Source organism: Chlorocebus sabaeus, chromosome 11 (genome assembly GCF_047675955.1).
Source record: "Chlorocebus sabaeus isolate Y175 chromosome 11, mChlSab1.0.hap1, whole genome shotgun sequence".
In the NCBI taxonomy this organism is placed as follows: Eukaryota; Metazoa; Chordata; class Mammalia; order Primates; family Cercopithecidae; genus Chlorocebus; species Chlorocebus sabaeus.
Genome location: NC_132914.1, coordinates 6,387,885 through 6,404,200, shown reverse-complemented (window position 1 = coordinate 6,404,200; position 16,316 = coordinate 6,387,885). Strand labels below are relative to the sequence as shown.

At 49.8% G+C, this 16,316-nt stretch overlaps 1 protein-coding gene across 1 annotated transcript in view; it reads left to right on the top strand.

Annotated features, from left to right (window-relative positions):
* The first annotated feature begins 514 nt into the window (after window positions 1-514).
* VWF (von Willebrand factor) overlaps window positions 515-16,316 on the top strand; it is a 166,457-nt gene continuing 150,655 nt past the window's right edge. Inside the window, exons 1-5 of the mRNA XM_073020414.1 lie at window positions 515-763; window positions 1,996-2,050; window positions 3,827-3,991; window positions 13,352-13,454; window positions 13,734-13,942. Of these exons, the coding sequence (XP_072876515.1) occupies window positions 1,996-2,050; window positions 3,827-3,991; window positions 13,352-13,454; window positions 13,734-13,942 (532 nt within the window). The 5' untranslated portion in view covers window positions 515-763. The remainder of the gene's footprint in view (window positions 764-1,995; window positions 2,051-3,826; window positions 3,992-13,351; window positions 13,455-13,733; window positions 13,943-16,316) is intronic.

Below are 16,316 nucleotides of genomic sequence, written 5' to 3'. Positions count from 1 at the left end.
CAAAGGCCTAGGTTTGTGGCCAAGACCTTCAACTTTAACTGGTCCATTCAACCCTGGCCAGGATCCAAGTGGACTGTTTTTGTCAGGGCCAGGACCGGATCCTTCATACCTGGGGTGCATAGGAAGTGTTAGTGCTCCCCTTCCTCCAAACACAGCAGCAAAGTTGGCTCAGGTTGAGGTGTTTTTCCCAACTTCCCTGGAGCCCAGCCCTGGAAGCTGGATCAGGAAGCTGTGGTATTCTAGTGTGACTCCCCCTAGCCTGTATCAGCCTGCCCTGAGGCAACCGGCATTCCTGGTTAATCCCGCCCAGGTGGGGTACTCTAGGAAGACCAGAGATCAAGTGTGGGGGTGGGGGGGGGGTGTTTGGGGAGGGCAAGGCAGTTCATTAAGGCAGCTGCCAGGAGGTCTCCCTCCAAACTCAACAAAGCTTTATCAGCTTGGAGGTACTTCTAATACCATTTCCTTTCATTGTTCCCTTTTGGTAATTAAAAGGAGGCCAGTCCCCCGTTGTGGCAGCTCACAACTATTGTGGTGGGAAAGGGAGGGTGGTTGGTGGATGTCACAGCTTGGGCTTTATCTTCTCCAGCAGTGGGGACTCCACAGCCCCCGGGCTACTTAACAGCAAGACAGTCCGGAGCTGTAGCAGACCTGATTGAGCCTTTGCAGCAGCTGGGAGCATGGCCTAGGGTGGGCGGCACCATTGTCCAGTGGCTGAGTTTCCCAGGGACCTTGGAGATACCCGCAGCCCTCATTGCAGGGGAAGGTATGGCCTTTGGAAGGAGAACTGGCTCAGTCGTGGGAGGAAGATGAAGGACTGACTGATCCCTGCTCCTGGGGAGCTGGAGTTCTCTGTCCCTGGACTGGAAGGGCTTTGTTTGGAGGGGCAATTCAGTTCAGCCAGGGGCGATCCTAATACTCCCTCCTCCACTTGCCTCTGAGGGTCCTGGGCCTGCTTTTCTTCATGCAGTGGGTTTTACTGTTTCATAGTACTTCACTCAAGTGAGTAGGAATGAGCTTTGCCCTCACCTGTGATAACCTTCTGGGAGCAGCTGAATGTACCTGAGTGTTAGGACTGGGAGGGGACACTTGCTTGGAGACCAAGACCTGGCTGTAACTGACATCTCAGTGTTCCTTCCACAGATATATCACATATTGGCTTTATTTCACCTTTGGCCGGATGGGACCTTAGGTAGGAAAGGAGTCGCCCCCAGTGAATCTCAGGCGACAGATTCTACATTTCATTTAACCACCTTTCCCAGAGGAGAGGGCTATAGCAGGGGCTCTAAGGGACTTTTGTGGTGTGCTGTGCTAGCCAGGATTAATTGTCCCTCTCTTGGGGGTCACATAGTAGGGAAGCCCGCCTGCATCCAGGGCTGCTGGACTCCTGTCCATTTTTTCAGATGAACTCGGCAAACATTTGCTGGGCGTCTCCTGGGTGCTAAGCATCTTGCCAGGTGCTGGGGTTGGAGACGAGGGAGACAGCCCTTGCTCTTGTGAAGGCCCTCGTGGTACAGACTCGGGCCAACAAGCAAACCATCAAGTTGGCAGTTCCTGAGCATTCTCTGTGTCTGGGCTGCTGTGGTGGGCACAGAAGTGTAGGATGGTTCCTACTGGCCAGTTTGGATGCAGAGGCAGGAAGGAATGAGGTGTGTGTTAGCTCCCAGCTGCTTCAGGAGGCAGGGACATGAGAGAGGCCCGGCTGGCCTGGAGGGAAGGCAGGGTTTGCCTCCTGTCTTGGGCGGGACTGCTGTCTGTGGAAAGGTGCCCACAGCTCCCAGCTCACAGCGATTGTTACCCTTGGGCCTGGCACTGGCCAGGGCTTTCTGGGGGTGGGTGGGACAGAAGGCCATGTTCAAAGGTGAAAAGGGGGTCATGAGGATCCATCTTCTCTCCTGCTTCAAAGAAACGTTTTTGCTACTGCATGCCCTGACAATCGCCACACCAGCCACCTACCTGGGCAGCAATGACCAGCTCACATCTCTTCCTTGTCTGCAGATGATTCCTGCCAGATTTGCCGGGGTGCTGCTTGCTCTGGCCCTCATCTTGCCAGGTAGGTACCAAAGGGCCTCCATTTCTCATTCCTGCCCCAGGGCCATCTGGAGTGACCCTTTTCTGGGACTCAGCAGGTGTGTCTGGAGCTCCCCTGTGTGCCTAGCCCCAACTTAGGCTCCCGCTGGTTGCTTCCTGTGAAGGTTCCGCAGAGTTCCTACCCTTGACTTGTATTGCAGAGACCAGGTGCCTGCAAATGCCATCTCCTATTAAGACGCATAAAGGTGGCACAGAACTGCCCTATATTATGGGGCCACAGCATGAGGAAGAAGAAATCCAAGACTTGGATGGATTATTAGTTTTAGATGAGATTGTGGAGGTCACCTAGTTGAACCTCCCATGGTACAAATGAAGAGACCGAGGGTCAGAGGAGAAATGACTGCCCCAAAGTCTAGAGCCAAAATCAGAGGTCAGTCTTCGTGGGTCCCAGGCCAACACCCTTTCCACCGCACTGCATCATACTGCTGCCCTTCCCTTGCTAAGATTCTGAGCCTGTAAATGGTGGGAGGGGACTTTTGACCTTGGGTACTTTCCACTTGGGCGTCTCAGGTCAGCAGCATCCAGTTGCTGCCTGCAGGTGAGTCTGGGGGAAAAAAAATACACATTTGTCACACTCTGCATCTTCAGGTGGGTCTTTTGCCAGGAACCCAGAAGGCTTAGAGATTTACTGCTGTATTTCCCCATCTGCCGACACACAGGCGCACACACACAACCATGGTCAGTGAAGGAGTTAGCATGTGATGCTGGAGGAACTGACACTTCATAGTCTGTGTCAGGCACACCGTCTGATCTGTTTAAAATTTAACCTGCTCAAGATATACTAGATATACTAGACTTATGTACAAAGATGCTCATTGCAATCTATTTGTAACATTAAAACATGGAAACATGCTAGAAACCTAGCGATAGAGGGCTATACTATAGACATTGAGATGCAAAATATGATGCAGCCACTAAAAACCGCGTATTGGAAGTACATACAATAGCGCGATGAATGATTTACAATCTATTGAGAAATAGGTTATAGGTAGTTTGCACAAGGTGGTCACCAGTTTATGAAAAACCCACAGCTGTATGTATGCTATAAAATAAAATGGAAAGATGAACATTGAAATGTTAATTCTAATCGCTAAATGTTGGGTTACAGATGGTTTTAACTTCTTTGTGTGTTCTTTCCTCGTTTTTGAGACAGAGTCTCACTCTGTTGCCCAGGTTGGAGTGCAGTGGTGCGATCTTGGCTCAGTGCAACCTCCGCCTCCCGGGCTCAAGTAATTCTGCCTCAGCCTCACGAGTAGCTGGGATTACAGGCGCCCACCACCGCACCCGGCTAGTTTTTGTATTTTTAGTAGAGACAGGGTTTCACTATGTTGGGCAGGCTGGTCTTGAACTCCTGACCTCAGGTGATCCGCCTGCCTCGGCCTGCCAAAGTGCTGGGATTATAGGCATAAGCCACTGTGCCCGGCCAGCTTCTTTGTGTTTTCTTCTGTATGCTCCAAATTTTTAATAATGAACATGATGACATTTTAAATCAGTAAGTAAATGTCATTAAAACTAGTAGATTCCTGAAAAACTGTTCCTTAGTTATTGCTGTGAGTCTGGGGTCGTATATGGGAGCTGAAAGCAACAGCTTTAGTCTCATTTAGGATGGAAAATACCTCCGCACAGCCCAATTTCTATCAGAGGCAGTCTAACTTCTATGAGGCCAGAGAGGTTTGAGCTGATGGTCCCAGTTGTGGCCTGGGATCACCAGCCCAACCTGTGGCCTTTTCCCCTCCAGGGACCCTTTGTGCAGAAGGGACTCGCGGCAGGTCATCCATGGCCCGATGCAGCCTCTTCGGAAGTGACTTCATCAACACCTTTGATGGGAGCATGTACAGCTTTGCGGGATACTGCAGTTACCTCCTGGCAGGGGACTGCCAGAAACGCTCCTTTTCGATTATTGGTGAGTTCTGGGCACTGCAGGGAGGAATCCAGAGTGCTGACCGAGCTCAGCCCTGGTGTGGGGAGGGATTCCTGCTCTTGGAATAGTGTCTGAGCTAAAAGGTCACTGCTGAGAACAAGGAGAGGAACAGCCTTTCTGTGACATGTAACCCCTCTTGGCTTTCCCCGGGTCTCTTACCACGGGAGCCGCGTGGGGTGAATGAAGAGATTCTTCATCCTCTCTGGTAGTTCACTGTGTCCATTGCTCTGGGTCCAGGCGATGCCCTGGGAACGCCACAGCATCAAGGCTAATGGTGAATTGGAGAAGGTGCTTTGGAACATGTAAAACTCTTGTCAAAGGGAAGACTCGTTTTCTTGGTGACCTGTGGATCCAGAACATCAGCTTATGCTGAGGACTTCCTGTATTCCTGGAGAAGGGCTGGTCCTGTCCCTGCCATGTCCCTGTATCCCCACAACAACCCTGGGATGTAGCTATAGTCACCCCAGTTTTACCAATGGAGAACCAAGGCCCATGGAGGTTGCATCTTCCTTCCAAGGCCTGACAATAAAAGGTGGAGCTGAGGCTGGCACAGTGGCGCATGCCTGTAACCCCAGCACTTCAGGAGGCCAAGGAGGGTGGATCACCTGAGGTTAAGAGTTTGAGACCAGCCTGACCAACATGGTGAAACTCCATCTCTACTAAAAATACAAATTAGCCAGGTGTGGTGGTGTGTGCCTGTAATCCCAGCTACTTGGGAGGCTGAGGCAGGAGAATCGCTTGAACCTGGTTGCAGTGAGCCAAGATACACTCTAGCCTGGGCGACATAGTGAGACTCCGTCTCGGGAAAAAAAAGTAGAGCTGGATTTTGATCCCAGGCCTCTCAGGCTGACAGAACGTTCTTCTGGACTAAGGGGAGAAGACGCTTGCCAAGGTGGGGAGGGGCAGGGATGGACGATTATGGTTTGGTGACCTCTACATACTAAAAACTAGCCAATGTGTGCAGTGTGTGAGGGAGGGATGCCAAAAAACCTAGCAAACGTGGGGGCCCCAGCCTTGGAACGGAGATGGCAAAGGACAGGCTCATGCTGTTAAAAGATATTCATGACACTTGTTAAAGCAACTAAGGAAGACTTTCAAGAGGGACTGCTGCCATGTGGGTTTTTGCAGAGGAGGGGGGGGAGAGAGGGCTCAAGTTTTTTTTTTTTTTTTTTTTTTTTTTGGAGACAGACTTGCTCTGCTGCCCAGGCTGGAGTGCAGTGGCATGATCTCGGCTCACTGCAAGCTCCACCTCCTGGGTTCATGCCATTCTCTTGCCTCAGCCTCCCAAGTAGCTGGAACTTCAGGTGCCCACCACCACGCCTGGCTAATTTTTTGTATTTTTTAGTAGATGTTAGCCAGGATGGTCTCGATCTCCAGGATGGTCTCGATCTCCTGACCTCGTGATCCGCCCACCTTGGCCTCCCAAAGTGCTGGGATTACAGGCATGAGCCACCGCGCCTAGACGAGAGGGTTCAACTTTGAATACAACAAGGAAAAGTGAAGATTTTGGGGCCAAGGAGGAGGGGGGAGGGTAGGGGTCAGTGGTAGAAATTTACAAAGAGGAAACCTCAGAAGTAAGAGGGGATATTCTGGTTAACCCAGCTTGACAGGAGTCTTGCTGAAGTCAGGCAGTCTTGCTGATCACATATTGAGGGTGGTAGCATCTTTTCTAAATCCACTCAGCAGGATTCTTACTAAAACTGGACTGAGGCCAGGCACACTGGCTAAGCACCTGTAATCCCAGCACTTTGGAAGGCCGAGGTGGGTGGATCACGAGGTCAGAAGTTTTGAGTTAAACCCGGTCTCTACTAAAGATACAAAAAATTAGCCGGGCATGGTGGTGCATGCCTGTAATCCCAGCCACTCGGGAGGTTGAGCCAGAGAATTGCTTGAACCCGAGAGGCAGAGGTTGCAGCGCGCTGAGATTGTGCCTTTGCACTCCAGCTTGGGCAACAGGGCGAGACTCCATCTCAAAAAAATCCCACAAAAAACAAACTGGACTGAGCAGGCCAAGGACAGAGCCCAAGGCCAAGGCTTAATTTAAAAGAGGGCTCAGAAGCGCCCACTCAAGTTTGGTCAAGGAGGGGGTCTTTGGCAACACCCAGACATTTACCTGAGATCTGGGCTGTAGGGCTCCTGGGATCATTGCTCCATCAGTCAGTGGGGACTGCTGCAGGGTCCTCCATGTGCCCAGCACTGGGCTAGGCTCTGTCTGGCACCTGGCTTATAGCTATGAGCTCCCCCAATTCCTGGTCTCTCCTTGAGGCCATCTTTGCCAGCTGCCCTGACTCTGCTGGGAAACCTATCACATGTGACATCTGGGCACTGCCATCCTTCCCACCCCTCCGTGAGCTCCTCGGGGATAAGGAGCATGTCTCACTCATTTGTGTTTCCTGGTGTTGAGCTCACTGGGTTCTCTGCTGTGCTGAAGATTATGTATTTTTGAGACGGAGTCTTGCACTGTTGCCCAGGCTGGAGTACAGTGGCGTGATCTTGGCTCACTGCAACCTTCTACTTCCTGGGTTCAAGCAGTTCTCCTGCCTCAGCCTCCCAAGTAGCTGGGATTACACCACCACGCTTGGCAAATTTTTGTATTTTTAGTAGAGATGGGGTTTCACCATATTGGCTAGGCTGGTCTCAAACTCCTGACCTTGGGTGATCCACCCGCCTCGGCCTCCCAAGGTGCTGGGATTACAGGCGTAAGCCACCAGGCCTGAAGATGTTTACAGAGGGTGTGTGAGCAGCCACAGGAAAGGAGCTTTGGATGACCAGAGGACAGGGGAGGGTGCTGCCTGCCATGGGGACAGCGTGAGAAGTGGGGAGGCTGAAGGGGCATGTGCTTCTGACGTGGAGCCCTGGGGAGGTCAGTGTAGCTGGAGCAGCAGTTGCCAAACTCCAGGCTGCATTAGGACCACCCGGAGGGCTGTGACAAACGGATCACCGGGCCCTGCCCCTGGAGTTCTGACTCAGTAGATCTGGAAGAGGGCCTGAAAATTTCATTTCTAACAATTTCCCTGCTGCTGCTGCTGCTCTTTAGAGTGGGTGACTAGACTTTGAGTGCATGGGACTGGAGAGTGGGCTGAGAGGCTGGGCCATTGGGTGAGGCTGCAGTGGAGGGTCTTGAAGTCTGATGGGGAATTTGAGTCCATTCTGCAGGCTGTGAGGAACTAGTGTAAGGTCTTGTGCAGCAGGGAAGTGGTGAGAGGAAACTGGTTTTTTGCCAAGATGGTCCTGAAAGGGAAAGAGGTGGTAGGTGGAGTGGCCTTGGCCGTTGTAACCAGGCAGGCAGTGAAAAGGCCAGAGACGCCCCAGGGCATGACAAATCAAGTCATCCTCAGCACCAAGGTGAGGGTCCCAATTTGATTCAGAGGCTGCAGCTGGGGAGGAACTGGAAGAGCAGCTGGAGAGAACCCCCCCACCCCTGCCCCTGGGAAGCTGAAGACTCATGCCCTCCCTACCTTGGGTGACCCCAGATTTTGTTTAAAGTAGATTTTCCCATTTTATAAATCACAGCAGAGCTGATACAGACCCCTACCTGTAATGGCTCTGGGGTTGTCAGTGGGAATGGAGGGTTAGAAGTGACCAGAGGAGGCCAGGTGCAATGGCTCATGCTTGTAATCCCAGCACTTTGGGAGGCCGAGGCAGGTGGATCACCTGAGGTTGGGAGATCGAGACCAGCCTGGCCAACATGGTGAAACCCCATCTCTACTAAAAATACAAAAATTAGTCTAGTGTGGTGACATGCACCTGTAATCCCAGCTGCTCAGGAGGCTGAGGCAGGAGAATCACTTGAACCTGGGAGGTGGAGATTGTGGTGAGCTTAGACTGTGCCACTGCATTCCAGTCTGGGCACAGACTGAGACTGTCTCAAAAAAAAACACCAGAGGAAGATTTTGATGGAGACACTGCAGTGCCCAGCGTGGGGGCAGGGGCGGGGGTGGATTGCTGTCTGGACTCCACAATCCGTTTGTTCAGCTCTGCTCTGGACTCCCTGCCTCGAGGCGGGCTTGTAAACATGTACTAATACCTTAGTCCCAGGCACAGAGTTCATGTTCTGGGCTCAGAGAGCCAAGTTAGCATGTTGGAAAAGCTCCCAGCTCCCTTCCCCTATTTCAGCTGAACTCCAGACCCCTCCCCATGTCAGGGTCCCTGGTGGGGACACATAGGGTGTGCTGGTGCCTCTGGGCTGTCTGTCACCTCCTTCAGGAAGCCCTTTTGCCCATTCCACCCATCCAGTACCGGGCTTATCAGCTTATGCTCACTCGTTGGTTTCCTTTCCACAGAACTGGGTGGCTCTGCCCCCAGCAGGAAATAGAAGCACAGATGGAGCCACAGCTGGCGTCGGAAAACCTGTGTTCTCCTCTGCTCTCCCTCTTCACTGAGAGTTCCAAGGGCAGTTACGCTCTCTTAGCCTCCAATTCCTCATCTTTTTTTTTTTTTTTGAAACGGATTCTTGCTCTTGTCCAGGCTGGAAGGCTGGAGTGCAATGGCGTGACCTTGGCTCACTGCAACCTCCCCCTCCTGGGTTCAAGTGATTCTCTTGCCTCAGCCTCCCGAGTAGCTGGGATTACAGGCATGCACCACCACACCCTGCTAATTTTGTGTTTTTAGTAGAGACGGGGGTTTCTCCATGTTGGTCAGGCTACTCTCGAACTCCCGACCTCAGGTGATCCGCCCACCTTGGCCTCAGTTCCTCATCTTTAAAATGGAGATACCGTGAGCATCAAGGGAGACAGGTTATCTGAAAATGTGACTGCTTAGCCCAGCTGAGTTACTGAAAGCAGCCAGCTTAACATGGGGTGTTCACTTGGAATCGCCATGCAGAGATGGGGGCTGCTTGGCCCCCAGGCATTTCTGTGAGGTCAGGGTCACTTCAGTTGCATCTGTCCCTCATAATCCCCACAGGTTTGTGCTAGAGGTCTGGTCTCTCGGGCCACCGTTTTCTGGGTTTTAGTGGCCACACGGGAATTTGAAGGACCATGGAAGACCTGTTGACTTCAAAACCCCTCGGTGGGATTCCCCACCAGGTCACTATTTTCTTATAAACTACTTGTCCTTGTGAAGTGTCCATTTTCTGGGAGATTGTTTGCCTAAACAAGGTTATGGATCAAACATACTTGAATGTAAATTGGTTTCATTTTCACCAAAAGCATGCTGCTAATGTCAGAGAATTGGGTGGCTGTTTTGCCTGTTGGTGGTGGTGGCAGGTTTGGGGGGTATGGGAGAAGAATTGGGGGTGGGCTGGCGCTGGTGCGTCAGGGCAGCCAGGGGCACTGGGTCAGGGGAAGGAGCCCAGGACTCGGGCCCTGCAGTTTCGGTTTCCGTGCGCATGCCCACCTTCTATTCCATTGTTCTCCAATGACATCCTGTCTCCTTGACGGTAAATCGCACATCCACATTCCTCCCGAGTGCCTGTGGACCTTATTCATATCCTGGGTAAAGTGTTTATGTCTGCACATGAAGGGCCACCTGGTGCCAAGGCGAGGCCCCGTCCTTGATCTTGTCTCCTGGTGAGGCAGGCTGCAGGGTTCGAGGCCAAGGCGACACGGCTCTTTGCCAGGCAGTGCAGAGGCCAGAGGGAGACCATGGGAGTCCTGGTTCCTGCTCTCTGTAGGGACTGCTCTTCCTAAGCTGCAGCTGCAGGATCTGGCTCCCAAACCAGCCAAGAAAGAGCCATCAACACAGCCTGCTGAGTCACTTCCCCTGCAGAGCCTTAGTTTCCATGGCGTGGTCAGACCAGACCCCTGTTCTCAGTCTGGAGGGGAGGGTCACCTGCACCAGAATCGCAGGCATAGAAGGTAGAGTGTTTGATGGAAATTCAGATGAGTGAGTTCTACCCTAAAGTCTAAGAAAGCGCCGAGGTCTGACTGTGGTTCCAGTTCCTGGCCTGCTTCTGAAAGTCCCAGGATTCCTTTTGCTCTAACACGTGGGCGAGGAGCTTACTCCTCACTCAGCACCTTGATCACTGCGTTCCACGGGCCTGGTGGGAGCCTCTGGGAGAGCTTCGCTGGCTTGTCTTGCCTCTTTGGGGTGACAGCCAGCCTCTCTTCCTAAGAGTTGTAGGAAGTGCTAACCTGGAGGTCTGTGGAGCGCAGGGGTCTCTGCTGGGCTCACCAGCGATTTCTAATGGCTCGTTTTTCTTATGGCTCATTTTCCTAATGGCTGCACATCATCTGATCCCCCGAGTTCTGCATCGAGGGAATGAGGCAAATAAAATGCAAGACTGATCTGGAGTTCTCCCTGCATTAGTGGTTAGCACAGTCCAGAACACTCTGATACCCTATTACACAGCTTTGTGTTGCAAAAAGGGGATCTGGACAGTCAAGCCTGAGTGTAGGTTCTCTTTCCACAGTGGAAACCAGGGGTTCTTAGTTGGGGTGATTTTCCCCCTGAGGACATCTTGGGTTGTCACAACTGTGGGGTGGGTGCTGCTGGCATCTAGTTGGGTAGAGGCCAGGAGGCTGCTGGTTCTCCCACCATGTGCAGGGAAGTGTCTGGCCCTGAATTCAATAGTGATGCAGTGGAGAAATCTTTCTCTTGTAAACCTAGGCCTTAGTTTCTCCATCTGTAATAACTAACATTTAAAGAGAATAGGATAGAAAATATCAAGTGCGTGGCACACGGCAAGGGTAAATATTATATGAAATGTGTGTGTCTTGAGTCATAAATTGTGTTTTTACTATGCTTTTTGAGCAAAAGAGTTTAAGAGCCACTTAGATCCTTCCTGCTGCCATAGTATGTTTTCCTGAATTGTAGACTTCCCGAGGTCACACGTTGAAAAATCTCATTGCCAGACTGGACACAGTTGTTCATGCCTGTAATCCCAGTGCTTTGGGAGGCTGAAGTGGGAGGATTGCTTGAGCCCAGGAGTTTGGGGCCAGCCTGGGCAATGTAGCGAGACCCCCATCTGTACAAAAATTAGCTGGTCATGGTGGCACACACCTGTGGTTCCAGCTATTTGGGAGGTTGTGGCAATAGGATTGCTTGAGCCCAGGAGTTTGAGGGTGAAGTGAGCTGTGATCATATCACTGCATGTCATCCTGAGTGACAGAGTAAGACCTCAAAACAAAACCCCGAATTCCCTTGCCACTCCCCTGCTCCGGGTGTGGGCTGACTGCTCTTCAAGTTCCCTCAGCCATCCAGGACCAGGAAATCTCCATGCCATGCAGTTCAGCCCTCACTGAAGGGCACAATGCAGCCCCGCCCCTGCCCCTAGACTCCTGTTTTTGGTTTGTCTCTGGGTGGGTGGGGGCTGGTTACCAGAACCTAATCATCCCCTTCAGGAGCCCCAATTCCTGCAGTAGGTGAAGCTCCTGGGACAGCCAGCCCCACCTCCCCTGACTGCCTGGAGCTGCCTCACACGGGCTCAGCCCTGGGCTGCCCCTTGGACTTCCTGATGCTGGTCTTTCCTGAAGCTGCACAGAGCAAGCCCTTCACTTATTTAAAACAGCACTCCGGCTTGAGTCCCAGCTCTTCATCACTGACTAGCTCTGTGATGATGGGCAAATTACCCCAGGGTCTGCTGCCTGGGCCGCCCCGAGCTCCACAGCCTGTGTGGGCAGGTTCCTCTGTTGTTTAGGAGGACGGGGGCTCTCCTTCCCTCCCATATCCGTGTGGTTCTCTCCTGTTTGGTTTTTCTGCTGAATTCTTGGTTCGTTGAGCCTTGCAGGCCTTACTTTTCAAACTTACAGCCATAGGGACCTCCGGGCTCCCCTGTGGCACCTGCTCAGCGCTGCCTCCTGTGGAACGAGTACCTTGCTTAAGTGATTTTGCATCCTTGGGAGCCTCTAAGATAAGAAGCCATATTCCCCTATCCCTTCTAGGAGAAAGATTTGCTGATTTTTAAGACCAGCTTTACCCCTGAGTCCTACGCCCCATTCCTTCAGGACCCCAAGGCATCGTGCCCCACCTGTGGGCTCTTTGTCTTCTCTGGCTGCCCCATCTTCCCTATTTCCATTAATTTCTCAGTGTCCAAGGCTTGAGACCAGGCTCTATATTTTCCCTTCTGGTTCTTTTGATTCTTATGACCAATTAGTTATCTTTGGATATTAAAGACCCAGCACAAGTAGCAGTTCTCAGAAACTATATGAGGCTTGCTAAGGTTTGGTCGTGCTGTGAAAAATGTCTCTTGCCTGTGTTTCCTCTTTCATGCTGGCCACCATCACCCTTGTTACCCTGTTCAGCCCTCACAACTATACCATTCTCAGCCTGTTTTATCATGTGTCTGGATCTTCAGACATTTCCGTTGTCAGCCATTTAGTGTGGGCTTATTTCCATGTGCTGTGTAAGGCATTTGACCCCCACAATCTGTAAACTCCTGAATAATCAAATTCAGTAAATTTAGGCAGAGCTCATGAATCTCCGTTTGAAACAAATAGCCCAGGGATTCTGATTTGGGCTGTCCTAATATACCATTTTTATTTTTATTTTTTTTGAGACGGAGTTTTGGTCTGTTGCCCAGGCTGGAGTACCGTGGCGCGATCTCGGCTCACTGCAAGCTCCACCTCCCGGGTTCATGTCATTCTCCTGCCTCAGCCTCCTGAAGAGCTGGAACTGTAGGCACCTGCCACCACGCCCGGCTAATTTTCTTTTTTCTTTTTTAGTAAAGACAGGGTTTCACTGTGTTAGCCAGGATGGTCTTGATCTCCTGACCTTGTGATCTGCCCGCCTCAGCCTCCCGAAGTGCTGGGATTACAGGCGTGAGCCACCCCGCGCCTAGCTGATACCATTTTAAATAGCACTGCTAGGGCAGACGCTCAAGACCAGCCTGGGCAGCACAGTGAGATCTTGTCTCTACAAAAAGAAAAATTACATGGGTGTGGCGGTACATACTTGTGGTCCCAGTTACCCCAGAGGCTGAGGTGAAAGGATTGCTTAGGCCCAGGAGGTGCAAGCTACAGTGAGCCGTGTTCACATCACTGCACCCCAACCTGGGAGAGCACAACCCTGTCTCAATGAATGGATAACACTCTCCTAGAGCACCTGTTACCAGTAACTCAGTGTTGCCTTTTTGTTTGCTGCCTTATACTCAATTGTGCGTTTGTCTTCTGTTTATGCACAGGTTGTGAACTTCCGGAAGCAAGAGATCATGCTTTTAGATTTTTCATTTGTGATTTTTAAGAGCCCACCTGAGGGTTATGTATCCAGAAGTTACTCCATAATTATTTTTAGATGAATGGAAAAATGGGTGAGAAAATGAGATTTTTAGGGAGATTTTTTGTTGCTCACTTGTAAAGAGTTTTTGGGGCGTTTTCTGCTGAGAGGTTATGTAGATAAGATTCTTAATGTATTCATTTTTTGAGGGGAGTAATAGTCACCACTATTTACTTTTTTCTCTTTCAGGGGACTTCCAGAGTGGCAAGAGAGTGAGCCTCTCCGTGTATCTTGGGGAATTTTTTGACATCCGTTTGTTTGTCAATGGTACTGTGACACAGGGGGACAAAAGGTAAGCCCAGAGTGTCTCAGAAAGGACCCTAGGGATCCCCTGGCACAAACCCCTCATTTTTAGACGAGGAAGCTGGGGCGCAGAGAATGGAAGCCAATGTTCTAAGGAAGGGAGTAGCAGGGCTGGGTGGGAGCCAGGTCTCCCGATGGCTGCTCTAGGTCCTCAGCCACTTTGCATCGCGGTCTGAACCGTACAACATGGGGTCGAGGTTAGAAGGTGGGAGAGACATCCAGAAAATGCACGAGAAGCCCACTTCTGAACTTAGCCTTTGCCCTCCAGCGTCTCCATGCCCTATGCCTCCAAAGGGCTGTATCTAGAAACTGAGGCTGGGTACTACAAGCTGTCCGGTGAGGCCTATGGCTTTGTGGCCAGGATCGATGGCAGCGGCAACTTTCAAGTCCTGCTGTCAGACAGATACTTCAACAAGACCTGTGGGCTGTGTGGCAACTTTAACATCTTTGCTGAAGATGACTTCATGACCCAAGAAGGTAAGATGTTCTGTGATACCATTTCCCTGAAGTGTGGCCATGCTTTTTGTTTCCTTGCTCATAAACCTTCACTAACATGCCTTTGCTGCCATTCAAACCTCACTGTGACCACCTCAATTTCTGTTGCCAACCTTCTCTCTTTGCATTCCATTCCAATGCCTAGACCTCTAGTTAAATCAGTCTTAGAGTTCCTCAAAGCTGACTTCGTTCAACTTTAAATTCTCTGTAGCAACTTGCACATGGCAGATGGTTGGTCAAACCTGGGTGGTTTGAGTTGATCCTCCTCAGCCCACTACAGTGGAGTGGATAAAATCTATGGAGTGGTCCTCCACATGATCCAGAGATGCTAGTTTGTGTGCATGTGTGTGTGCATGTGTGTGTTCACGAGCAATAGAAGGTAATATGGATAATGTGAAAACACTAAAGATGAATATTTCAACCTTCTCTAATTTCAGTTACATAAACATACAACTAGTAATGTTCCCTTGCCAAAGCTAAACACTTATATGTAAGTTACCTATCTTCCTTATGACCCAATCACTTTCTGATTAGAGGGTAAACATGCAGGCCAGGTGCGGTGGCTCACACCTGTAATCTCAACACTTTGGGAGGCCGAGGTGGGCAGATCATGAGGTCAGGAGATCGAGACCATCCTGACTAACACGGTGAAACCCCTTCTCTACTAAAAATACAAAAAAATTAGCTGGGCGTGGTGGCGGGCGCCTGTAGTCCCAGCTACTCGGGAGGCCGAGGCAGGAGAATGGCGTAAACCCGGGAGGCGGAGCTTGCAGTGAGTGGTGATTGTGCCACTGCACTGGGTGACAGAGACTCCGTCTCAAAAAACAAAAAGACAAAAACGGGTAAACATGCAGGGAAACAATGGACTGTTCCTTTCGTTGGAATGTGTCATATTGGAAAATAGTATGATAGTTTATTTTTTGGTTTTCTCCAGCACCGATTTTATTGTCTGATATGTACATTTAGGGCTATAAATTTCCCTCTAAATATCACTTTAGCTGCACTGTATATACGTGTGTGTATGTGTGTAAATACACATATATGGTGTATATGTGTGTATATGTAATTATATGTGTGTACATACGTGTACACATTGTGGCCGGCCCAATTCTTTTGACGATATACCTAGAGGCAGAATTCCTTAATGATTTCTAATGGCAGTTCTGTTTTCTTCATGTATTTCATTATTTTTCAGGTATGTGAAATTTTAAAATATCGCCTTTTATAATGTCTATTTCTCTTAAAAGGAGAAAAATTTGATATGTAATTTCTTTTTAAATATTTTTAAAATTTTTTTAAGAAAAATTTGTATAAGGCCAGGTGTCGTGACTCACACCTGTCATCTGGCACTTCAGGAGGCTGGGGTGGATGGATCACTTGAGGTCAGGAGTTCAAGACCAGCCTGGCCAACATGGCAAAACCCTGTCTCTACTAAAAATACAAAAATTAGCCTGGGGGTGGTAGCGCATGCTTGTAATCCTAGCTACTAGGGAGGCTGAGACAGGAGAATTGCTTGAACCCAGAGGATGGAGGTTGCAATGAGCCAAGATACTGCACTGTACTCTAACCTGGGTGACAAAATGACTGTCTCAAAAAAAAAAAATTTATAAATTTATGGGGTAAAAGTGTAATTTTGTTACATGCAGATTGTATAGTGGTCAAGTCAGGACTTTTAGGGTACAATATACTTTGTACCTATTAAGTAATTTCTCATCTGCTGCCCTCTCTCTCACCTTTTTGAGTTCCAATATCTTATTCTACTCTGTGTGTACACATTTTTTAGTAACCACTTATTGGTGAGAACGTGTAATATTTGACTTTCTGTGGTTTGTTTTCACTTAATGATCTCCAATCCCACCCATGTTGCTGCAAAAGATGTGATTTCATTTTTATGGCCAAATAGTCTTCCACTGTGTATGTGTACCACATTTTCTTTATCTGATTATCTGTTGATGGGCATTTAGGTTGATACCATGTCTTTGCTGTTGTGAATAATGCACAATAAATATACCATTGCAGGTATATTTTTGATATATTGATTTCTTTTCCTTTGGGTGGATGTCCAGTGGTGGGATTGCTGGACTGAATGATAGTCTTTTTTTTTTTTTTTTTTTTTTTTTTTTTTTTTTTTTCTGACAGTCTTGCTCTGTTGTTCATGCTGGAGTGCAGTGGCCCGATCTCGGCTCACTGCAACCTGCACTTCCTGGGTTCAAGCAATTCTTCTGCCTCAGCCTCCTGAGTAGCTGGGACTATAGGCGCATGCCACCACGTCTGGCTCATTTTTTTTGTACTTTTTATAGTAGAGATGGGGTTTCACAACGTTGGCCAGGCTGGTCTCAAACTCCTGACCTCGTGA